General features: G+C 33.1%; 2 protein-coding genes across 2 annotated transcripts; both read left to right on the forward strand.

Annotated features, from left to right (window-relative positions):
- The first annotated feature begins 257 nt into the window (after window positions 1–257).
- On the forward strand, window positions 258–1274 carry LOC140049414 (NADH dehydrogenase [ubiquinone] 1 alpha subcomplex subunit 2-like). The gene is made up of 3 exons (XM_072094289.1): window positions 258–381; window positions 681–787; window positions 954–1274. The coding sequence occupies exons 1-3, from the start codon at window positions 287–289 to the stop codon at window positions 1046–1048; spliced, it is 297 nt and encodes a 98-aa protein (XP_071950390.1). The 5' UTR covers window positions 258–286; the 3' UTR covers window positions 1049–1274.
- Window positions 1275–1490: 216 nt separating this feature from the next.
- LOC140049415 (major facilitator superfamily domain-containing protein 8-like) lies at window positions 1491–18450 on the forward strand. Its single transcript, XM_072094290.1, has 12 exons — window positions 1491–2024; window positions 9983–10124; window positions 10383–10623; window positions 11457–11570; window positions 12058–12240; window positions 13460–13537; window positions 14405–14461; window positions 14841–14931; window positions 15319–15453; window positions 15819–15922; window positions 16476–16675; window positions 17248–18450. The coding sequence occupies exons 1-12, from the start codon at window positions 1978–1980 to the stop codon at window positions 17464–17466; spliced, it is 1611 nt and encodes a 536-aa protein (XP_071950391.1). The 5' UTR covers window positions 1491–1977; the 3' UTR covers window positions 17467–18450.
- Window positions 18451–19350: the final 900 nt, after the last annotated feature.

Here is a 19350-nt window from a genome sequence, read left to right on the forward strand (position 1 = left end):
GTTGGAAAATTGAATTCTGGGTAAATTGAGTTGACTGTAAAGCATGAAACTCTAAAGAATGATCTGATAATTTGTACAGTGTAGTTCATTTTAAATCTCTTCTATGTGATGTACAGTATGTCACAATATTTATCAATGTTAAAAATTAAATTTATTAAAAAAATTAATAAAAAATGGGTTAACAATAATTAATGTAAAAGCACTGAGTTTATGTACTTAAAACTAAAGATCGTGTGGTACCGTTATTCCATGTGTTATGTTATGCAACTAACTAAGCAAAATTAAAATGGCTTCCTCCGTAGGAGTACGAAAGTTACCGCAGTATCTGAAAGAAATTCGAATTCTTTTATGTCAACGATCATCTTCTAGCCAAGGTGTAAGGTAATCCCAATATATTGTTTAACTTGATTGATGAAATTTTAATAAATTATGTAAATACAAATCATTAGTGTCTAGCCTAGGCCTGCGTCAACGTGTCTGCATGCAGCAAGCAACAGCGGAGACTGAGTGCTGACCTGGACAATTTGTTAGAGCACCCACTTATTTGTGAGGCCTAGCTTAGGAGTGTTGTGATTGGTTAATGTCTTATATTTATTCTTTCTTTTAGGAGAGGGTTAGGTAGTAGTATGTCTTTTAACACCTATTTTTTTATAATAATAAATATTTTTTTACTGTTTCAGAGACTGGGTTGAGAAATGTTATGTTGACCTGAAAAAGCAAAATCCAACTTTTCCCATTCGTGTTCGAGAATGTAGCGGAATCCAACCAAAGATGTATGCAAGATATGGTAAGCTGTGTAACTGCACAACAAATAAAGAAATATGTTGTAATTAGCTGTGGGTAACCCTGTGCTTGGTTGCATGCAAAAATATAGTAAACATATTTTTATATACTACAGGTATATATATTTTAGTGCATAATATGATTATATTTAGATTTTTTTTCAATTTCAGATTTTGGAAAGGAAAGCTGTGCTGACCTGGAGAACATGAACAGCCAACAGGTCAATGAAACACTTTACAAGTTTGCCGACTCTAAACCACAATGAGATGAACACAAAATAAATTGTACAAAAATGTTTATATAGTGAATATGGTTTATAAAGACTTTGAAGTTGTGTGTACAGCCAGTTTAGTCCCACAATAAAAAGACAAAAACTTTATTAAAGTGGATTCTGCCAGCAGAGAAATAAACTAGTAACATAATAACATTAGTTAATTATTGATGTTTTTGTTATGTTGATACAAATAGTGAAATAAATATTGGAATTTAAATTAATCATTTGTTGTTTATATAGTTACACACTCACACAGATTCTTTAATTAATGAAAATCACTGATATTAATAATTATTTTGTGTTGTTAATAAATTCAGTATTGTTCAATTGGAAGCAAATTTACTGAACAAAGGAGTTTATTACGGTAAAGGGTTGACGACTAAACCGAAAAGAAAAACTGTTGTTAGCACAACCAATTTGCTTATGGCTTAAAAAATGTTAAAACCGTTGACCAGACGTTGTTCTAAAATTTTAGGTATCCCCGGCGATGTAAACAAAGTTTCTAGCATTGGGTTATTATATTAATTACCTTGAATTACCTTGAAATTAAGGCTAAAGCAAAATTGCTTATTCGCCTCTCTGGAATTACAAATCTCTTACATACGGCTGAAACTTGATCAATGATGAAATGATGATCAATGACACTTTTTTAAACGATCTAATTAATTAATCTAAACCGATATCTGTGCTTTTGATGCCTATTCTCCTCTCCTCCACTTCTCTGACTCTTGGAAAATGGTGTCTGCTGCCCTCTACTTTACAAACTTATTTTTGGCACCTTGCGCGGCGCTGAGTGTGACAACGATCTTTCTATAAGTTTTTGCAATCAACAAAAAAACCGCAACCTAATTTTATCCGCAACCAACCTACTTTTGGGTGCAGTGTAACCTAATTCAAATAAATGTGAATAATAGGAAATTATGGAAAAGACAAATGAACGAACAAGACTGCTTTCCGGTGTAAATAGGTAAGTATTTGCCTAACAAATCTACATTATACTAATAGAGCTAGGCCTAGGCTAGACCAGGTTCAGGACTAACTTAATTAGGGCTAAGCCTAAGAAAGTACATACTCTGGCCCCTACCCTAGCTAGTAGGCAGCAGGCCTAGTACTATTAGTAGGCTAGTAGTATTAGTAGGCCGGGTAGGACTAGCCTAGTTGGTAGTAGTAGGCTAGAGGACAGTGTAGTACTATAAATAGTATTCTGCGTTTTTTTCTATGCTTGTTTTTGTTTTTATGTAATTTATGCTTTTTGTATTATTGTTTTTATTTTTCTGGATAATAAATGAATATGAATAGTAATCTACAGTGAGTAGTACTTCATAGACTACTAAAGTAGGCGTACTAGTAGCAGTCGAGACGTAGTTTAGTTTTAAATGTGGGTTATTTATTAATTATAACAAATTTGTTATTATTTACAAAATTTTAATCATTTTTGCTGTGGCTAAATGTTGATTAAGGGTTACATCCATAGATAGTGCAATGGCAATCCAACAAGAATATTAATTATAATTATATCTATGACTGAGAAGATCGTGACTCTCTGGTGACCGACCCTTCATACAACAATCTCTAGTAGGCAATGGGGTAGAAAAGATGATGGTGAGTAAAGCCGTACTCAAAAGATCAATCGTCTGCAAGACTACATTTCCAACTTTTTTGACTTTATAAAACTAAGAAATAACTAAAGAATAATAATTAATTATTTTATCACATGTGCTAAAATAAAAAATCCTTATCAATAATCTGTAATTGTATTGTAGTTTAATCAAATCCTAATTTTTCCAGGCCAGGTTTTGTAGCCAGACACTATTTAGAAAATCATAGTCACATATTACCCATCATTTTATTATAGCATTGCAATAAAAGAATATTATTATTAAGTACATTATTATTATAATACGGTAAATCGAATGCATTATAGTACTGATTTAGTACACAATAACATGTGATGCATGCATCCACCATGCAAATAGAGTCTGTCACGGGTTACAAACGTAATCAATAGATTACAGTAATAGGCTTTAGAATAGTACTTTGGCCTGTAAATGTTATCAGTCATGGATTAGTTAGATCTATGTATATGAAGAAGCTGGATCAACACACTTTAGAGGGGTGTCAGGAGTGGATCCAGCGCGCACCCCCCCCCCCCCCCATATTGACAGCTCGAATGAAATTATGAACTACTTAAATATGTTTTATTTTAGTGTTCCCCCGTGGCAAAAATCCTTGTGTTGGCCCATATGTCCATTGTCATGTCATTGTTGTTTAATAATAGAATGTTGTTGCTGTTGTTGATAATAATAGTAATACTAATAGTTTATTCTTATACACTTAGCTGATATAAGCAAGCTCTCAAGCGCTGTACATAAATTAAAATAGACGATGGCAATTATTAAAATTTATTAAAGCTTGTTTGAAAAGGAAAGATTTCAACTGGGTCTTGAAAGAGTTTAGAGTACAGTAGCACACTGTCTGATTGAAATTGGTAAGAAATTCCACAGAGTTGGAGCTGCCACAGCAAAACCTCTTCCAATTTCACCATATGTAGTAATCATGTCCTAGTCTTAGGAACTACTAGCAGACATATGGCCACCTGATCTAAGAGATCTAGTAGGCTGGTAAATATGCACAAGCTTTAGATAGATAGATTGTCGCCAAAGTGTGATACAGTATATGCCTTGTATGCAAGGATTAAGACCTTGTACTGTACGTAAGTAATATCAGTTGACATTTTCTATGATTCACTTGCTTCCGTCATAGGTTTTGTCAAAATGTAAATAATTTTATTTGTAGTGTACATATGATCTATTTGTTATATTGCTTGTATTTATAATTGTATGTTTTTAAGCCTGTTAATTGTAGACTTGTGATTACTGAAGATGAATGAAATAAAATTAAAGAGTTATTTTGGACTAATGTACAGTACAGTAGTTTTTGGAAATAACGGGTACTGTATGTGTATGAGACTTATAACTAATTTAATAATGGGTACTGTATGTGTATGAGACTTACTGTATAACTAATTTAATAATGGGTACTGTATGTGTATGAGACTTATAACTAATTAGCAATTATACCCGCCCCAGGGCGGGTTTCAAAATTAGTTTACAGCCTTCTCAGTACATAACACCCGACGCCAGTATCTGTCTATACTCGCCAACCTCCACCCCTCTTCAATAATACCCCATACTCTTTCTTAAAAACAAATTCTTCCCAGTGATGGACAAATTCAATTCAACCTAAGCTTCGAATTGAGAGGAGTATGCATAGCTACGATGGGTCTAATAATGGTTAAATGGTACGTTGTAAATTGTGTAAATGAATAGGTGTCATATTTGCTGATAATTAAAATATGTAATTTAGATACTGCGGTCCCCCAGCCTTCTTTCTCCTTTCACCACCCCAGCCACCATCAACAAACCTTAACTCCTCCCCTGGACAGTTCAAATTTAGTAACTTTTCCTAGTACAATCCAATCATATAGGCTACTTCATTACGCTAGTATTTTCGCTCCTCCTCCCCTACTACACTACACCCCAGTACAAATTATGTTATTATCACTCCCAACCCATAATCCCTCGGTGGCAGTTTTCAAATGTAGTTTAAAACATTCCAAATACAGTTTCGGTCATGGTGATAGGCCTACATCCCCACCCCAAACTCCCATCTGCTTCCCAGGGATGATTAAATACTTTAACATTTTCCAACCACAATTCTGGTGTAAGCAAAATCCCCTGAACCCAAACCCTATCTCCCAACCCCACTCTCCCACAATTGACGTTTTTTTCTTGGAGGATTGGTGATGTAGTTGAACACAGTAACAGTAAACATCATGTGTATGTTCACACAGGTATGGATGTCTGTAATGAGACAATCCAAGAGACCGATACATAGCTGGATAACAGTATAATTTGTTTGATAGCTTTTTTAACTTTTATTACACCGTTCGGCGCTAAACCACAATTGTCATTCTATTTTTATTATATACTAGTATAAAATGCCACCACCATACATTCCTATATTTCTACTGTATAGTGCTGTACTATAGACCGCAAACTTGTCTAAAAGCTAAATAAACACACATACAGTACCCAAAAAAAGGGGGTGTTTTATTTACTTTTAAATTAAGGTAATGTATGGCTGTATAAAACGTGTATACATTGCACTTATACAGTATTGTACTTTTATATACTAACTAGCAATTATACCCGCCCCAGGGCGGGTTTCAAAATGAGTTTAAAGCCTTCTCAGTACAAATTCTTTCGAGTGATGGACAAATTCAATTCAACCTAAGCTTCAAATTGAGAGGAGTATACATAGCTATGATGGGTCTAATAATGGTTGAAGTACGTTGTAAATTGTGTAAATGAATAGGTGTCATATTGGCTGATAACTAAAATATCTAATTTAGATACTGCGGTCCCCCAGCATTCTTTCTCCTTTCACCACCCCAGCCACAATCAACAAACCTTAACTCCTGTCCTGGACAGTTGAAATATAGTAACTTTTCCTAGTACAATTCCAATCATAAGGCTACTTCATTACGCTGGTATTTTCGCTCCTCCTCCCCCTACAAACACACCCCAGATACACTGGGTGATGTGTTGAAGACGGTTCCAGTACAAATTATGTTATTATCACTCCCAACCCATAATCCCTCAGTGGCAGTTTTCAAATGTAAAACATTCCAAATACAGTTTCGGTCATGGTGATAGGCTAACACCCCCACCCCAAACTCCCAGGGATAATTAAATACTTTAACAATTTCCAACCACAATTCTGACCTAAGCAAAATCCACACTATCTCCTAGCCTAAGCAAAATCCCACTGTCTCCTGTACTCTATCTCCCAACGCCCCTCCCTCACAATGGGCGTTTTTTTCTTGGAGGAATGGTGATGTAGTTGAACACAGTAACAGTAAAGAACGTGTGTACGTTCACACAGGAATGGATGTCTGTAATGAGACAATCCAGGAGGCCGGTACATAGCTGGATATGGTTAAAGTACTTTGGTAAATGTTTAATTGAATAGGTGTCATATTGGTTAATGAATAAAATATGTATATCTATATCTGTATTTCCCCAAACACCTTGCTGAGGATAATTCAAATACTGTAAAACTTTTGTAGTATAATTTTACAATTCGATAGCCTACAACCCCGAGCCCTAGCAAAAAATGACATCACAAACCACCACACCACCCCCCCCCCCCCCCCCCCCCGCCCCCACCCCTCCCACAAAAACCCCAGGATTCGGGGGAATTTCTTTAAATGTAGTTTAAAACCTTCCGGGTACAATTGCCATCATTTTGATACCCCATACGTATGGTTACGTGCAGAAACAGAAATTTGTATAACGAACAAATATCGAAAGTGGGGGTTTTGACCACATTTTGGTCCCTAACATGGATCCTAGGTTGCGGATGATGTTGAAATATAGCTTAGAACATTCTCGGTACAATTGCGGTCATTTTGATACCCCATATGTAAGATTACGTGCAGTAACAAAAATTTGTATAACGAACAAACAGACAAACAAACAAACAAACAGACAGACAAACAGACAAACTCTCTCACTTATAATATAGATAATAGAGCTAAATTTGCTAACAGAAAGCGAGATTTTACAAGATCTTAATACAAAGGCACTTGACACTATTTGTGGTTTGTGAAGATTTCACTTTCAAGGATATTGCTTTGGTTTCATTGAGTTAGAAATCTTTTGATTCATTTAAATGTTTGTGCTTTATTCTTGTCGTGATTAACCCTCTTCCATTTTGTACATTTGAAATAATTTTTATAAAGATTGAAATTTAAAAAGTTTTTTTTTTTTGTAAAATAGAGTTTATGTCAGTAATACTTTAGGCATATAATTGTGTTTGATGTTGTGGTAGAATTATACTATTAGGCCAATAAATTCGTCACTCCATTATTTTTGTGGTAATTATGTAAAAATATACCAAATGAATAATTTTAACGTGTCCATAAAAAAATATACTCATTAATTAAAGAGTAATCACTTAACTAATACATTCGTCACTTCGTGTGAAGATTATTTACCGCGTATCGCGTAACTAAGCGATATTCGACGTATTCGACTTCGTGTGAACAAGAATCTTACGCAATGACTATGAAATATGCGGTATTCGCCGCGATTGCGTGGTAATGAATAGGCAGTCCCACGTAAACATCTTAGATAGAGCCCTAACGATAATAATATAAAGTAAACAAATTATTCTGTTAAAAATGCAAAAGAAAAATCACAAATCAGTTGCAAAATGTAATTTATAGTAGCCTAACTGATGCACAAACATCATTTTAGCTATTGTAAATAATGGAAAAACGGAAACATGGTTCATTTAATTAAATTTAATTATTAATGTATACATTATTTGATCTCTACATAAGGCAAGGCAATGTTAGATAGTTAGAATAAACGTTTTTAATTCAATATTCCCTTAGTAGGCCCTACGGGAACAGTTAAAAGATAATTTAGACAGTCCATTGTACAATACGACTTTTTCAGCATATTAGGCCTACAATAATTTAGCCATTCATGGCCAATATAGTATTTATTAAATAACTTTAAATGTGTTATCTGCCTTTTCTAATATCCGTATTAAAAGGCTAATTTAAATTATTTACTAATTTAATGTGATACCGTAGCAATGTGGTCTTATTGTAGGGCATATCACAGGATAATGTGCAGACTACCCTATATAGTATACGATAGTATTTAGTATAGCCATGCCCCAAAGATATTTGGTGACCCACTGATTATAATAATTATATATACTGTAACAATCTAATTTAAAAAGCAAAAACAAAAAATATAAATACTCTAACATCAAAATGTATGAATTGTTTGATAAAAATGTGTACACAGAAATGAAAGTTATTATCCTTAGTAGCATTACTCATTAACAATAGAGGTGAAATTTGATGTTTCTTTTTAATAATCAGGTTATTTATTCTCTAAAAAATTAAATATTTCAAAATACTTAAGACTATAACATTGATGTAGGCCTAATCGTTACCGTACCGTTTCGTGTATGTGTTGTCAGTGCCATAATTTAATGTAATGTTTTGCTAGTGCTCGAGTGAACGTACGAAAGAACAAACATCGAAACGTTGCATTACATTTCCTGAAATGTATTTATATAATTAGCTTACTAAATAATTTATCAATAACCACAAAAATCAGTTTTTACTGGGTAAAATACTGTTCAATATTCTTTAATCTATGCTCAATCTAACTTCGCGGGACTGAAAATTGGCCATCAAATAATGGAATGTTCCAGATATGCAATAAACCAATCAGATCACATGCAATTAGTGACGAATTGCATATTCGCCGTTTATTGAGGCGCGTAAACAGTGTGCGTGATGCGCGTTTTACGAACACGAAATGACGAATCGATATTCGACGCTTCGTGTGACGAATGATTATAATATCACAATATATTCGCCAAATTATAATTTAAATAATTAATTATTGAAATAAGATACGCAGTTGATATTTGCATCAATTGTTCTTTAGAATAAATACTGTACTTTCGAAATATACAAAAAAAAATTTCGCGCCAAAATGACGATTCGCCGGTTCGTGTGACGAGTGACGAATTGGTTTAAAGTAGTCTGTACTGTGGTAGTTAGTACTGTTACAGTAGGTCAATTTACACAGACGAGTGGTATAAGAATAGAGACAATTACTATAGTCTTGCATACAATTAAGTATTCATAAAAGTTATAAACACAATATGTGGTCTTATTATTTAATTATTTATTAATTATTTTCGAAAAAAAATAAAAAATTAGCAAACTAATCCGGCTCGGACAGCTTCTTCATGACTATCCAAAATCAGATGAATATTTTTAATCAAACACAATATGTTAAAAATATGACTGTCACCTAATGTTTTTAATTCATTACATTTTTTGAATAGGTTATTTTGTAGTTTTAGTAAAGTTAATCACTTTAGTAGAAAAAAAAATGAGGAAAAAACAATGTTTTCAATTATAAAATGACAAAGAAATGGTTAAATTCAACCAAAAACTCATTAGCTGGCAGCTAATTTGAAAATTTTCAGACTTATTCATCCAATTATTAATTGTCAGTTTATCTATCATGCAGTTTAAAATTCTTTAGAGCACAATTTTTCTGGGTGCAGTTCATTATAGTGTAAGGCTTCAATAGGGTTGCTAAATGGTCAATGACCCTTTTAACAATAATAATACCAATCTATATCTGGACCGTATTGTATCTGTCGTTAAGATTAATTAAACTTTAAACATTAGGTGTTTATTTTCATCTTGTTTATTTACTGTACCTTTGCGACCGCACGTCCATTTAAGTAACTTTATTTTGACCAATTAATAAACATTGTACAGTTTATAAGCCAAGCGTAGTGTGTCTTTGAACTGTTTAGATACAGGACCAAGTATTAAGAGCTAAACTGCAAGTTGAATCTGAACTTTCATGTTTAAATTTTATGTTTTTAATTAAGACAATTCTAATATAATTGTTGAAAGTATTGAAGAACAAAATTATAGTTGGCCAGTAATGGAAAAGTTAAGGTAGGTGATGTTGTTTTGTCAACATTGTAAATGTAAGAATTCTCTTATTTACACACCTGATTTCGAGTGCTGTATCTCCACATACTATCTATTTCCGAAGTATCATAGGAATATTCGGTAATACAGTATCTCATTTATATCACATGTGGTGCCTGTATCATGTAAGGTTAGGTTAAGTGTTAGGTTACTACTAGATACATGTGAAACACATGTGATGTTGTATTACAAAATATTCCTACTGTATGATACTTCAGAAATATATACAGTACCGAGACTTTACTTTTCTCTTTGAAATTTGTATTGCACATAATTTATCCTAATGATTTTTCTCTTTTTTTTCAAACTAGTATTGAAGACGGGACAACATTTTTAAGTGAGAAGGAAAACAAGAAGCGATGGCGCTCTATACATATAATGTACCTCACAATGTTTCTGAGTTCATTAGGGTTCTCAATGGTTATGCCGTCTGTATGGCCATACTTGACTCGGGTAAGTCATTCAAATGCACTACCAAAATAATTAAAACCCAATATTCAAATTCTTGTATCTGTTTTATATTCCTTTTTTTCTGTTACTTTAAATATATTTTTTCTTTAGGGATATTCAGCAATTAGCAAATAAAATGTAATTTAGTTTGAACAGGGAATCCCAAAAAAATGGTATTGTGTTGAAGGAGAAAATATTGATGAATTTAAATTAATTTTTAACATTTCTATATGTAACCAAATTGTACATTTTTGTTAACAGATTGATAACAATGCAACTAAGACATTTCTTGGCTGGGTGGTGGCCTCTTACAGCCTGGGCCAACTTCTGTCGTCGCCAATCTGCGGAGTCTGGGGTAACATAAGAGGGGCCAGAGAACCACTAGTCTTCTCATTGATCCTAAGCATAGGAGCTAACCTACTCTATGCATTTCTACAGGCTATCAAGTCTCACAATGCTGAGTACATGCTAGTGGCTAGGCTACTCCTCGGCTTCAGTGCAGGTAGGAAGAATTGATTGGAAACTATTTTGTGCTAGTTAAGGTATATTGTAATAAAAAACACACATGGGAGGAGAATACAGCCAAAAGGCTATAAAATGTCAAATATATCAAATATAGATCAAAAAACAAATAAACACATTTGTAAGATACAGTACCAACAGAAGTTTTAAGTTTCAGCCAAATGCTGACAAGTGTTGTAACACTGCTTTAAAAGTTCATTCAGACTGTAGAGAATGATTAAGCCTCTTTATTTTGTACTACACCTCTCTCTCGGTTGATTTATTGTTTTTTTTATTCATTGTTCTTCTATTTGTATGTACAGTACGGTGACTGTCGCTATTCTCTAAATGTCATGTTGCAATGTTGAAATATTAAACTTCTTGTTAAACTAATGGCACTTAATGAATGATTTTACAAATGTTTAATGTAAAATGCTATTAACAACGTTATTGTAAGCTGTCATCACCACTGAAGGGGAAGAAGAGGATGAACAATAATAATGTGAAGGTCACACTGCACAGGACATCTAGATGATCATGTGACAGTGTGCCCTGCTGATCCCATGTGAATATCAAACTACTATCTGGAGGTGTGATGTCATTTGTGTTCTTTAAGCTTTGTTTACACTATTAAAACTTTATATGACAAAAAAAAGTGATGTGCCCATATATACACACGATGATGTCATATCTCTACCATATTTGGGTATATCACTACCATATTTGGGCACACCACACTTTTTTTTTGTCAAACTAGTTTGATAGTGTAGACAGAGCTAAAGCTTTGTTGCTCTCACTACCCACTGTACTATACACAACTTCTTTAATTAATAGGTAATACAGCAGTGGCCAGGTCCTATGTTTCAACAGCAACGAGTCTTCAAGAAAGAACTGGTACTATGGCAGCAATCAGTGGATTCCAGGCTGTGGGGTTTATCTTTGGTCCTGGTAAGTGTCATTTAAAGTCTGTTACAGTGGAACCCCAAGTTTGGGACACGCCTATTCGGGATGCATCCCTATAGTGTCATGTAAAGTATGTTACACAGTAGTTTGAGGAATTGGGACATACAGTAGTCAGAGAGACACGCCCTTTGGCGATAGTTGTCTTTGACAGCTCTTGTCTCTCACCCTTTTTATGTTTCACTGAAAGGAATAAATCAAATAAAAACATCCCTATTCAGGAGCCATCCTATTAGGATTACACTTTTCCAATAAGCAATATTGTTTTCACATTATATTCAGGGGACATCCCTAATAAGGACAGAATATGTTGGGTCCCAAAAGTGTCCCCTTAGTAGAAGTTCTGTTGTATATATATTCTATATATTTTTTCTTAAAATGATAGATCTCCATTCTTGTCAAAACCAGCACACAATTAAAATCATTCTCCTTCCCTAAGATTTATTGATTTTGCAATAATTTAAGAGTTTTGTAGTCTTTCAGGCTGCCTTTGTTCCGATTGGCGAAACCGGTGTCTCAGTTGGGGCGCTCTCCATCAATATGTACACAGTACCGGCATTTGTAAATGCCATCATGACGTGCGTGAATCTCGCACTTATCCTTCTGGCATTTAAGGAATACCAAATCCCAGATATAACAGTTGATAATGACGTTCCTGGTAAGTTCCATTGGGAAAGATAGATATTCATTGCTGGGAATTTTAGACGGTTGATTTCATTAATTAAATCACTCCTTTTTTGTTTGTTTTGTTGTGTTACACACCAATTAAATTAAAAAATAAATATTCAATACAAAATTTTGTTATATCAAAATATAGTATTATTATACGCACTTAAAGTTTGGTGGATGGTGATCAAAAAAAAATTTGGCAGCAAACAGTATTCTCCTATTATGGTCACTATAAGTTAAAATAAGACAGGTGATTGGTCGGTTAACAGACAATAAGGAACTCAAATTGTTTAATATCATGAAATGATGTTTTAAGATTTTACATAATCTTGAGAATATAGGAGCAGCTAATGCATAACTGTTCCCAAGTGGAAACGGCTTTGTACAACGGGGCTAAACTCACTAGACGTTCATTTTTATTTTAAGTAAAATTGTGTCAACAAACATTTTGTGATGAGGTCGTTTTTAGTATTAACAATCCACAACTGGCCCTGTGTTCTCGGGATCAAAAGAAGTATTTCAACAAAACATTATCGGATTTTTATATAATGTAGTCTTTCAAACTTAGCTGACCATAATAATAGAAATTTTGAATTATTAATTGAATAATATAAACATTTTTTAATTAGATAAAATAACTTTGTTATATTTAAATACAGACAAAGATTATAATATGAATGCATTTCATGAAGGAGTCGAAAATGTCAAAAAAGGTACAAAGGTCATCTCGTTCAATCATTATGCACATCTTACTGCCTTCAATATACATTTATAATAATGTTTTATATCAAGGGGTGAGGATGGGTATGAGGGATGTTTGTAACCTTACTTGATTTTCCTGAAATTGTTGACACATTAATGAAAATTAAGAGTTAAATTTTTGTTTGTTCAATTTAAAATTGTGCATAAAATAGAATTGTCAATTGTCAATCAAATGTTGATCAGGTAACAAACATCTCTTCATTGTTCCTCATTGCTTCTTCCCATCATGCATTGTAACCTTTCTCCAATCATGTATCAGGTATAAGCTCACGCTGTAGTATGAATCCATCTGAAAAATGTTTTTAGGGAAAATTAAGCCCTTCCTTCTTTCAGGAAGGTGGGCTTCTGTATTGTATTTTAGCAGTTTATACATCAATGTTTGTTGAAGTATTATTTTACATTTATCAGTACATTTTCAATCATTTTTTTATCATAATCACCATCAGCAAATAATGGTACTGCTATTAATGCTTCATCACCAAATTCATCGTCGCTGTACGACAGTATGGATAACTTTGCTTCAGGTAAGATACAGCTCATTGCTTATGCCATTTTGGTGGTACATCCTCTATGATTCTATTGTTTTAAAAAATATTCTAATAATAATAATACAATAATAATATTTTTTCAGTCACCAAAAAATAATAACCATATAAGCCAATTTACAGAGACGAATGGTAACGGTAATAAAAATATCTGTTATTTTATAAGCATGATGATTTTATGAGCACTGAGCGAACAGGCAGTTTCCGCTGAGGATATAAACAGACTCCACGTGGGACAAGCTTACCGTTACCGCTCGTCTCTGTAAATTGGCCTTCAGAATGAGCTAAAGCCCAAACAGATTCTGCCCTTACTCCGTTGATATGTATGTTGATTGAACCTAAACCCTTGGATTCAAAGGCCACAGTGCCCAAACATTCCATTTGTAGTAGAAAGGGAATGTGATTCTCCCATTGTAGTTTCTATTTGTCCAACCAGTATCATTATGAAGGAAAACAAATTATTCCATGTTATAACTGTATACAGACGTTATGACTGGATTATAATGAGTATCTTATTCAAGTGGACACCATTGTTCTTAATTACTAATAGTCCTAAAAAAAACAGACTACAACAAAGATGTGGCTAGTTTCACTTTTTGTTTTAAGCTCTGTCTACACTATCAAACTAGTTTGACAAAAAAAGTGTGATGTGCCCAAATATGGTAGTGATATGCCTAAATATGGTAGTGGTATGATATCACCATGTCCATATATAGGCACATCACATTTTGTCACATAATGTTTGATAGCGTAGACAGAGCTTTAGATCAGTTATTGTGTAGTATAATATGTTTGCTTAGCCTAGTGTCTTTAAAATTGATTACATTCTTCATTGTCATTTCATAGCAAAATCAGAACAAAATGCATATCATCAACTACCATCTAATACGGCATCAGAATCAGGTAAGGTGCCATGCAATTGTGTCACATTATTATATAGTATAACATCATATGCTCCTTTGTGTGATTATCTTTATATCCAGTGTGAAAAATATAATAATAATAATATACTTAAGCTCTGTCTACACTATCGGACTAGTTTGACAAAAAAAAGTGTGATGTGCCCAAATATGGTAGTGATATAGCCAAATATGGTAGTGATATGACATGATCATGTCCATATATATGCACATCACATTTTTTGTCGCATAAAGTTTGATAGTGTAGACAGAGCTTTATCCATTACATCTATGTTTTGCAAATGGTCCTGTTTGCATGTTTCATCATTGTGAGCTTATTCATTAAGAATTCAGTTTAAAATAAGTGTTTTTCTTGTTTTCAGTTACAAGCAGCATTGGAATTGACTTGCCTTTGATTTTGATCCTTAATATCATCTACTTCATCGTTCTATTTGTGTTCTCAATGTATGAAACGTAAGTATCAGATAAATTACAATTGTATAATAATAATAATTTATGACCCAAAGGACAGGAATGACGGGTAAATTACTAAGTATAAAAGGGCGTGACTTAGAGTAATGACAATGTCCTATGTTTTCCCAAATGTTCTCCCAAGATGTTTTCAGAATGTGACCAAATAACATCATAATTGATGAGTGCACCGCAAATCATGGTGTCCTGTTTGGATATATGTACTGTATTCATTAATATTTAGTTAATACATAATAATAATATAATAATTGAGTTAAATGTATTATGTTACGTCAGTTGAATTGAATCATGTTTATTTTAACAAAAATTATGTGTAAGGATGCTTTCATTAAATTTTTTACAATATTATTGATTCTATTTTTCTTGTAGAATTGGAACACCAATGACAATGGATATGTATGCTTGGTCAAGGCCACATGCAGTGTTATACAATGGAATCATTGGCGCTGTTAGTGCAGTTATTTCAGTGTCGATATTCGCATTAGTGAAACCATTAAGTAAGAAGTAAGTCAATATGGTACACTTTCTGATTCTAAGGTCTGATTCACACTGGAGAAAGAGTGGGCATATTGTAATAATGCAATGTTTACTCAATTGAAACCAAAAGTACTAGATCAAGCTGCATTCACACTTGTTTCGTTTCATGGAACGGAAGACGGCATTGTTTAAACAAAGGAATTGAACAGTGCCGTATGAATATAGCTTAAATCTACTATACAGCTTCTTAGGTCTGATTCACACTCACTTTCTTAACATTGTTAACCAGTAATTCATTTTAAAGTGGTTTTAACTTTTATTTTTTTCAAATAAACATGCAACAATTAAAAATTTAAAAATAATTAAACATCATTAACATTTAATTTCTATAGATTTGGTGATAGATTAGTGATGTTAGCAGGTATAATATTCCTCATCATTGGTATCTTTTTGATGTTACCATGGGGTCCTGGATACATGCCAATACCTTACTATGGTAAGTAAGATTGCCAATAGGCCTACAAAAAATCAACTGCTTCCACTTTTTTCCAAAAAAGCCGATTTTCCACTAGGCAAATTTGTTTATTCAAATCGTTTCACAGAGAAAAAAAATCGCACTACCGTTTTCACTACAAGAATATATAGCTGTGATTTTCATGTGATTGCGTGTCTGCTGAGCTTTTCGATTCGTATAAATGCGTCATAGCTCATTTCCTGAGCTCTGATTGGTTGCTAAATTTGTCACTTTATGTAAAAATTGGAAATAGTTTGAACTACCAATTTCACTGAAGCAAAATCCCAAAGAACTAGGATTCATCGCAGGGAGGGATTTGGAAGTTGGAAAGATGAATATGCATGCGTATAAGCTTACACTTTCGTTTAGTAGGAAATCGGCTTTAACGGCAAACAAATGATTTCACATTATGACATTCAGCACTGCCACAAACTCAAATACATTGATTTTTAGGTTTTAAAAACTTTCATAAAACATTACTAATTGCATTGTGTCGCAGTTGAAATGAAGAAAATAAACAGTATTTCTTTTTCAGCTCTTAATGTATCAGACGTAAATATGACCTTCAGTTCAACGATAGCACCAGGCCTAGGTTGTTCATATAGCTGGTGCGATACTAAATTGCTCCCTCTATGGCAATATGGGCTTGCAATATTCGTGATTTCGTTGGGGTATCCTACGTGCCAGGTACTTAGTTTTATCCTGTATTCTAAGATGTTGGGACCAAAGCCACAGGTAAGTTATTTTAGTGGTGCATTTTCTTGACATTAAAGATGGACTTCCCTTTCCCCCCCCCCCCCCCCCAAAAAAAATAAAAATCAGACATTGAATACGCAATTTTGGAGTTTTAATAAACTAATTCATCCATAAAAGGAATACCAACAAAAACAATGATTTACTTAATAAAAAAATAACAGTTAAATTTAACAAAAATTAAAATAAAGGTTTTTTTTCAGGTCAATAATTTTTTTTGCTTCAATTTTTGGTCAAAGTGAATAACTATTGTGACATTAAAATGGTATATTCAACACACACAGGGGGACAATATATCGTAAAGTTAATTTTACATTATTTAATAATGTTAATAGTCTTATTCCAACTGGTCTACAGTATTTTGATCTAGCTCCATATCCGAACAATGTGAGAGAGGAGTTCCTGTAGCCAGATAGGTGTAAATAGCTCATTACAATATTTGCCCATTCTTTGAAAAAATAACTTCTCTGTAACAAACCTAGCTGCAAGCTTGGTTCATGTAGATACCAGCCAAAAACGCCTATTATAAGATATTGTTGTTATTGGTGTTTCAGGGCTTGTATATGGGCATACTTACAGCAGCAGGAAGTCTAGCTCGTACTCTAGGCCCAATATTTGTGAGTCAGATGTACACAAATAAAGGCATTCGAGCCAGCTTTGGCGTCGTCTTGGGATTGGAATTGGTGATGCTAATCATATATCTCATATGCTATAAACGTTTCATTCCTTATCATATACGATTACAAAAGAAAAAGGCAACTATTAACTCTTAAAGAAACAGTTGGGAGATCGTCTCCAATGGAGGACCTCTCTAACGGGCCACAAGGTGTAAACTCAGTGGCGTAATGCTGAGGCCTGCAGCCCCTGGTTCAGGAACCCTAAGTGGCCCTCCAAAGCTGGAGTTTTTAGCATTTTTAGCCTTTTTCTACATATTTCAATGCTTGTTGGGGCCTTTATAATCTTCGGGGCCCCTGGGGTTAGCCAGTGAGCGCTCATAGCTGTTACGCCACTGTGTGAACCTCTTGTTGCTGATGTTCATGTAAATTTATTTGTCATGGTAAGAATACATCAGGTGGTGTATCCACTAAATTACTGAAATTTTAAACACATTTACTTAAAGTTTTGTTAAATCTTTTTGCAAAAGAGCTGAAAAAATTAAGTTTTGAATCAACTTATTTCATTTCACCTTGAATCTCGTAAAATAAGGAGATTAGATAGATTATTGATTTTGTAAACTTGTTCTTTTATTAATTATAAAAAAGAAAATAATTTAAGCTTATATTATGTTAAAGCCTCAAATATACAAAATAAAATGCCAGAAAATTTGAAAAATACACGGATAAAAATAGGTATTAAGAAGAATGATAAATATAATACTTTGTTGACGGACAGATGGATGGAATCGACGAATAGAGACTACGGTAAACTAGATCACAGCGATCTCGTAAAAATATACAGATGTATAAATTTAATTATTTTTTTATCGTGGACAGTATAGAAAGAATATAGAAGATTTTTATCTTTCTACAGTAAGAATGATATTTTTAATTTCATCAATATTATTAAATTTTTGGTATAAAAATATATACAGTTCATCAATTATATTTGTAATAAAATATTTTAATCTAAGTTAATAATAATGTAATAGAGTAATTTTTAAATCTATTTCTATACTTTATAGCAACTACCGTAAGTTTATTATTATGTTTTAAAAATGGTAGAAATATTTGTCACAATTTGATACATGGTATGATGAGATCCCGTGAATTTGTATTTTGTAAATTTTTATCATGATTTAGGAACAAATAAAAACTACCATATTTGCAATATAACTTGATTAATTTTATTTCTAATAATTTGCATAATACATTCATTTAATTCCTAATATCGATTGTCTAGCACAACATTTTTTGTTCAATTTCTTGAAATTATGAATTCCCTGCACATCAATCAATAATTGATCTTGAAATAATTTCATTTTAATCCTAATATTATAGAAGATAAATTGTTCTTTTTTGTTGATCCAATCGATTGAAAGGTACTAAAAATTGGTGCTTATAACAACGTTTCTCAAACATTCATTTTGCTTTCAAGTAGACTGTTGATTTCCTGAAAGCAAGCTGAATGTTTGCGAAAGTACTATTTTTAATATTTTCGATCTATTGGATCAACAACAACACAATTTCTTTTCTACAAATCATTGAGTTTGTAACAGCACCAATTGATAACAAATACATGCCTAAAAATGCTTAATATTTGTGGCTGATGGTGTAATAATAAGGTTTATCGCAAATAGTTCAAGGTTATACGATTGTGAGCAGTTTTGACACAGATACAAATGTTCTATCTAGAACTATAATCACTTTATTGTGATAAACTATACAAAGTACGAAGATCTTGGTCCCAGAATGTTAAACTGATTTGAATGCTATTAAATTTATTAGAAGTTGCACCTTGAAGATCTGCTGTAGAATCTATGGTTCAATATAGCTCCCTAAAAATGCTGTAGATTCAGATAAAATTAACAAATAAGATTTACTAAAACAAATTTACCGTTACAGTCTGCAAGACTGTAATTTTCGAGTGATTGGATTGTGATATAAAATGGAATAGTCCCACGCGCCTCAGTCAATAGAGGGCGTTTTGAAAAAGATGAA

This window comes from Antedon mediterranea, chromosome 5 (assembly GCF_964355755.1).
Source record: "Antedon mediterranea chromosome 5, ecAntMedi1.1, whole genome shotgun sequence".
Lineage (NCBI taxonomy): Eukaryota > Metazoa > Echinodermata > Crinoidea > Comatulida > Antedonidae > Antedon > Antedon mediterranea.

Bases quoted from the DNA above. Each gene is read 5' to 3' on its own strand.
- LOC140049414 (XM_072094289.1), top strand. From the start codon at position 287: ATGGCTTCCTCCGTAGGAGTACGAAAGTTACCGCAGTATCTGAAAGAA. The intron at 382-680 runs GTAATCCCAATA...TTACTGTTTCAG, and splicing joins TCTTCTAGCCAAGGTGTAAG to AGACTGGGTTGAGAAATGTT. The intron at 788-953 runs GTAAGCTGTGTA...TTTCAATTTCAG, and splicing joins AAAGATGTATGCAAGATATG to ATTTTGGAAAGGAAAGCTGT.
- LOC140049415 (XM_072094290.1), top strand. From the start codon at position 1,978: ATGGAAAAGACAAATGAACGAACAAGACTGCTTTCCGGTGTAAATAG. The intron at 10,125-10,382 runs GTAAGTCATTCA...TTTTGTTAACAG, and splicing joins TATGGCCATACTTGACTCGG to ATTGATAACAATGCAACTAA. The intron at 11,571-12,057 runs GTAAGTGTCATT...AGAGTTTTGTAG, and splicing joins GGGGTTTATCTTTGGTCCTG to TCTTTCAGGCTGCCTTTGTT.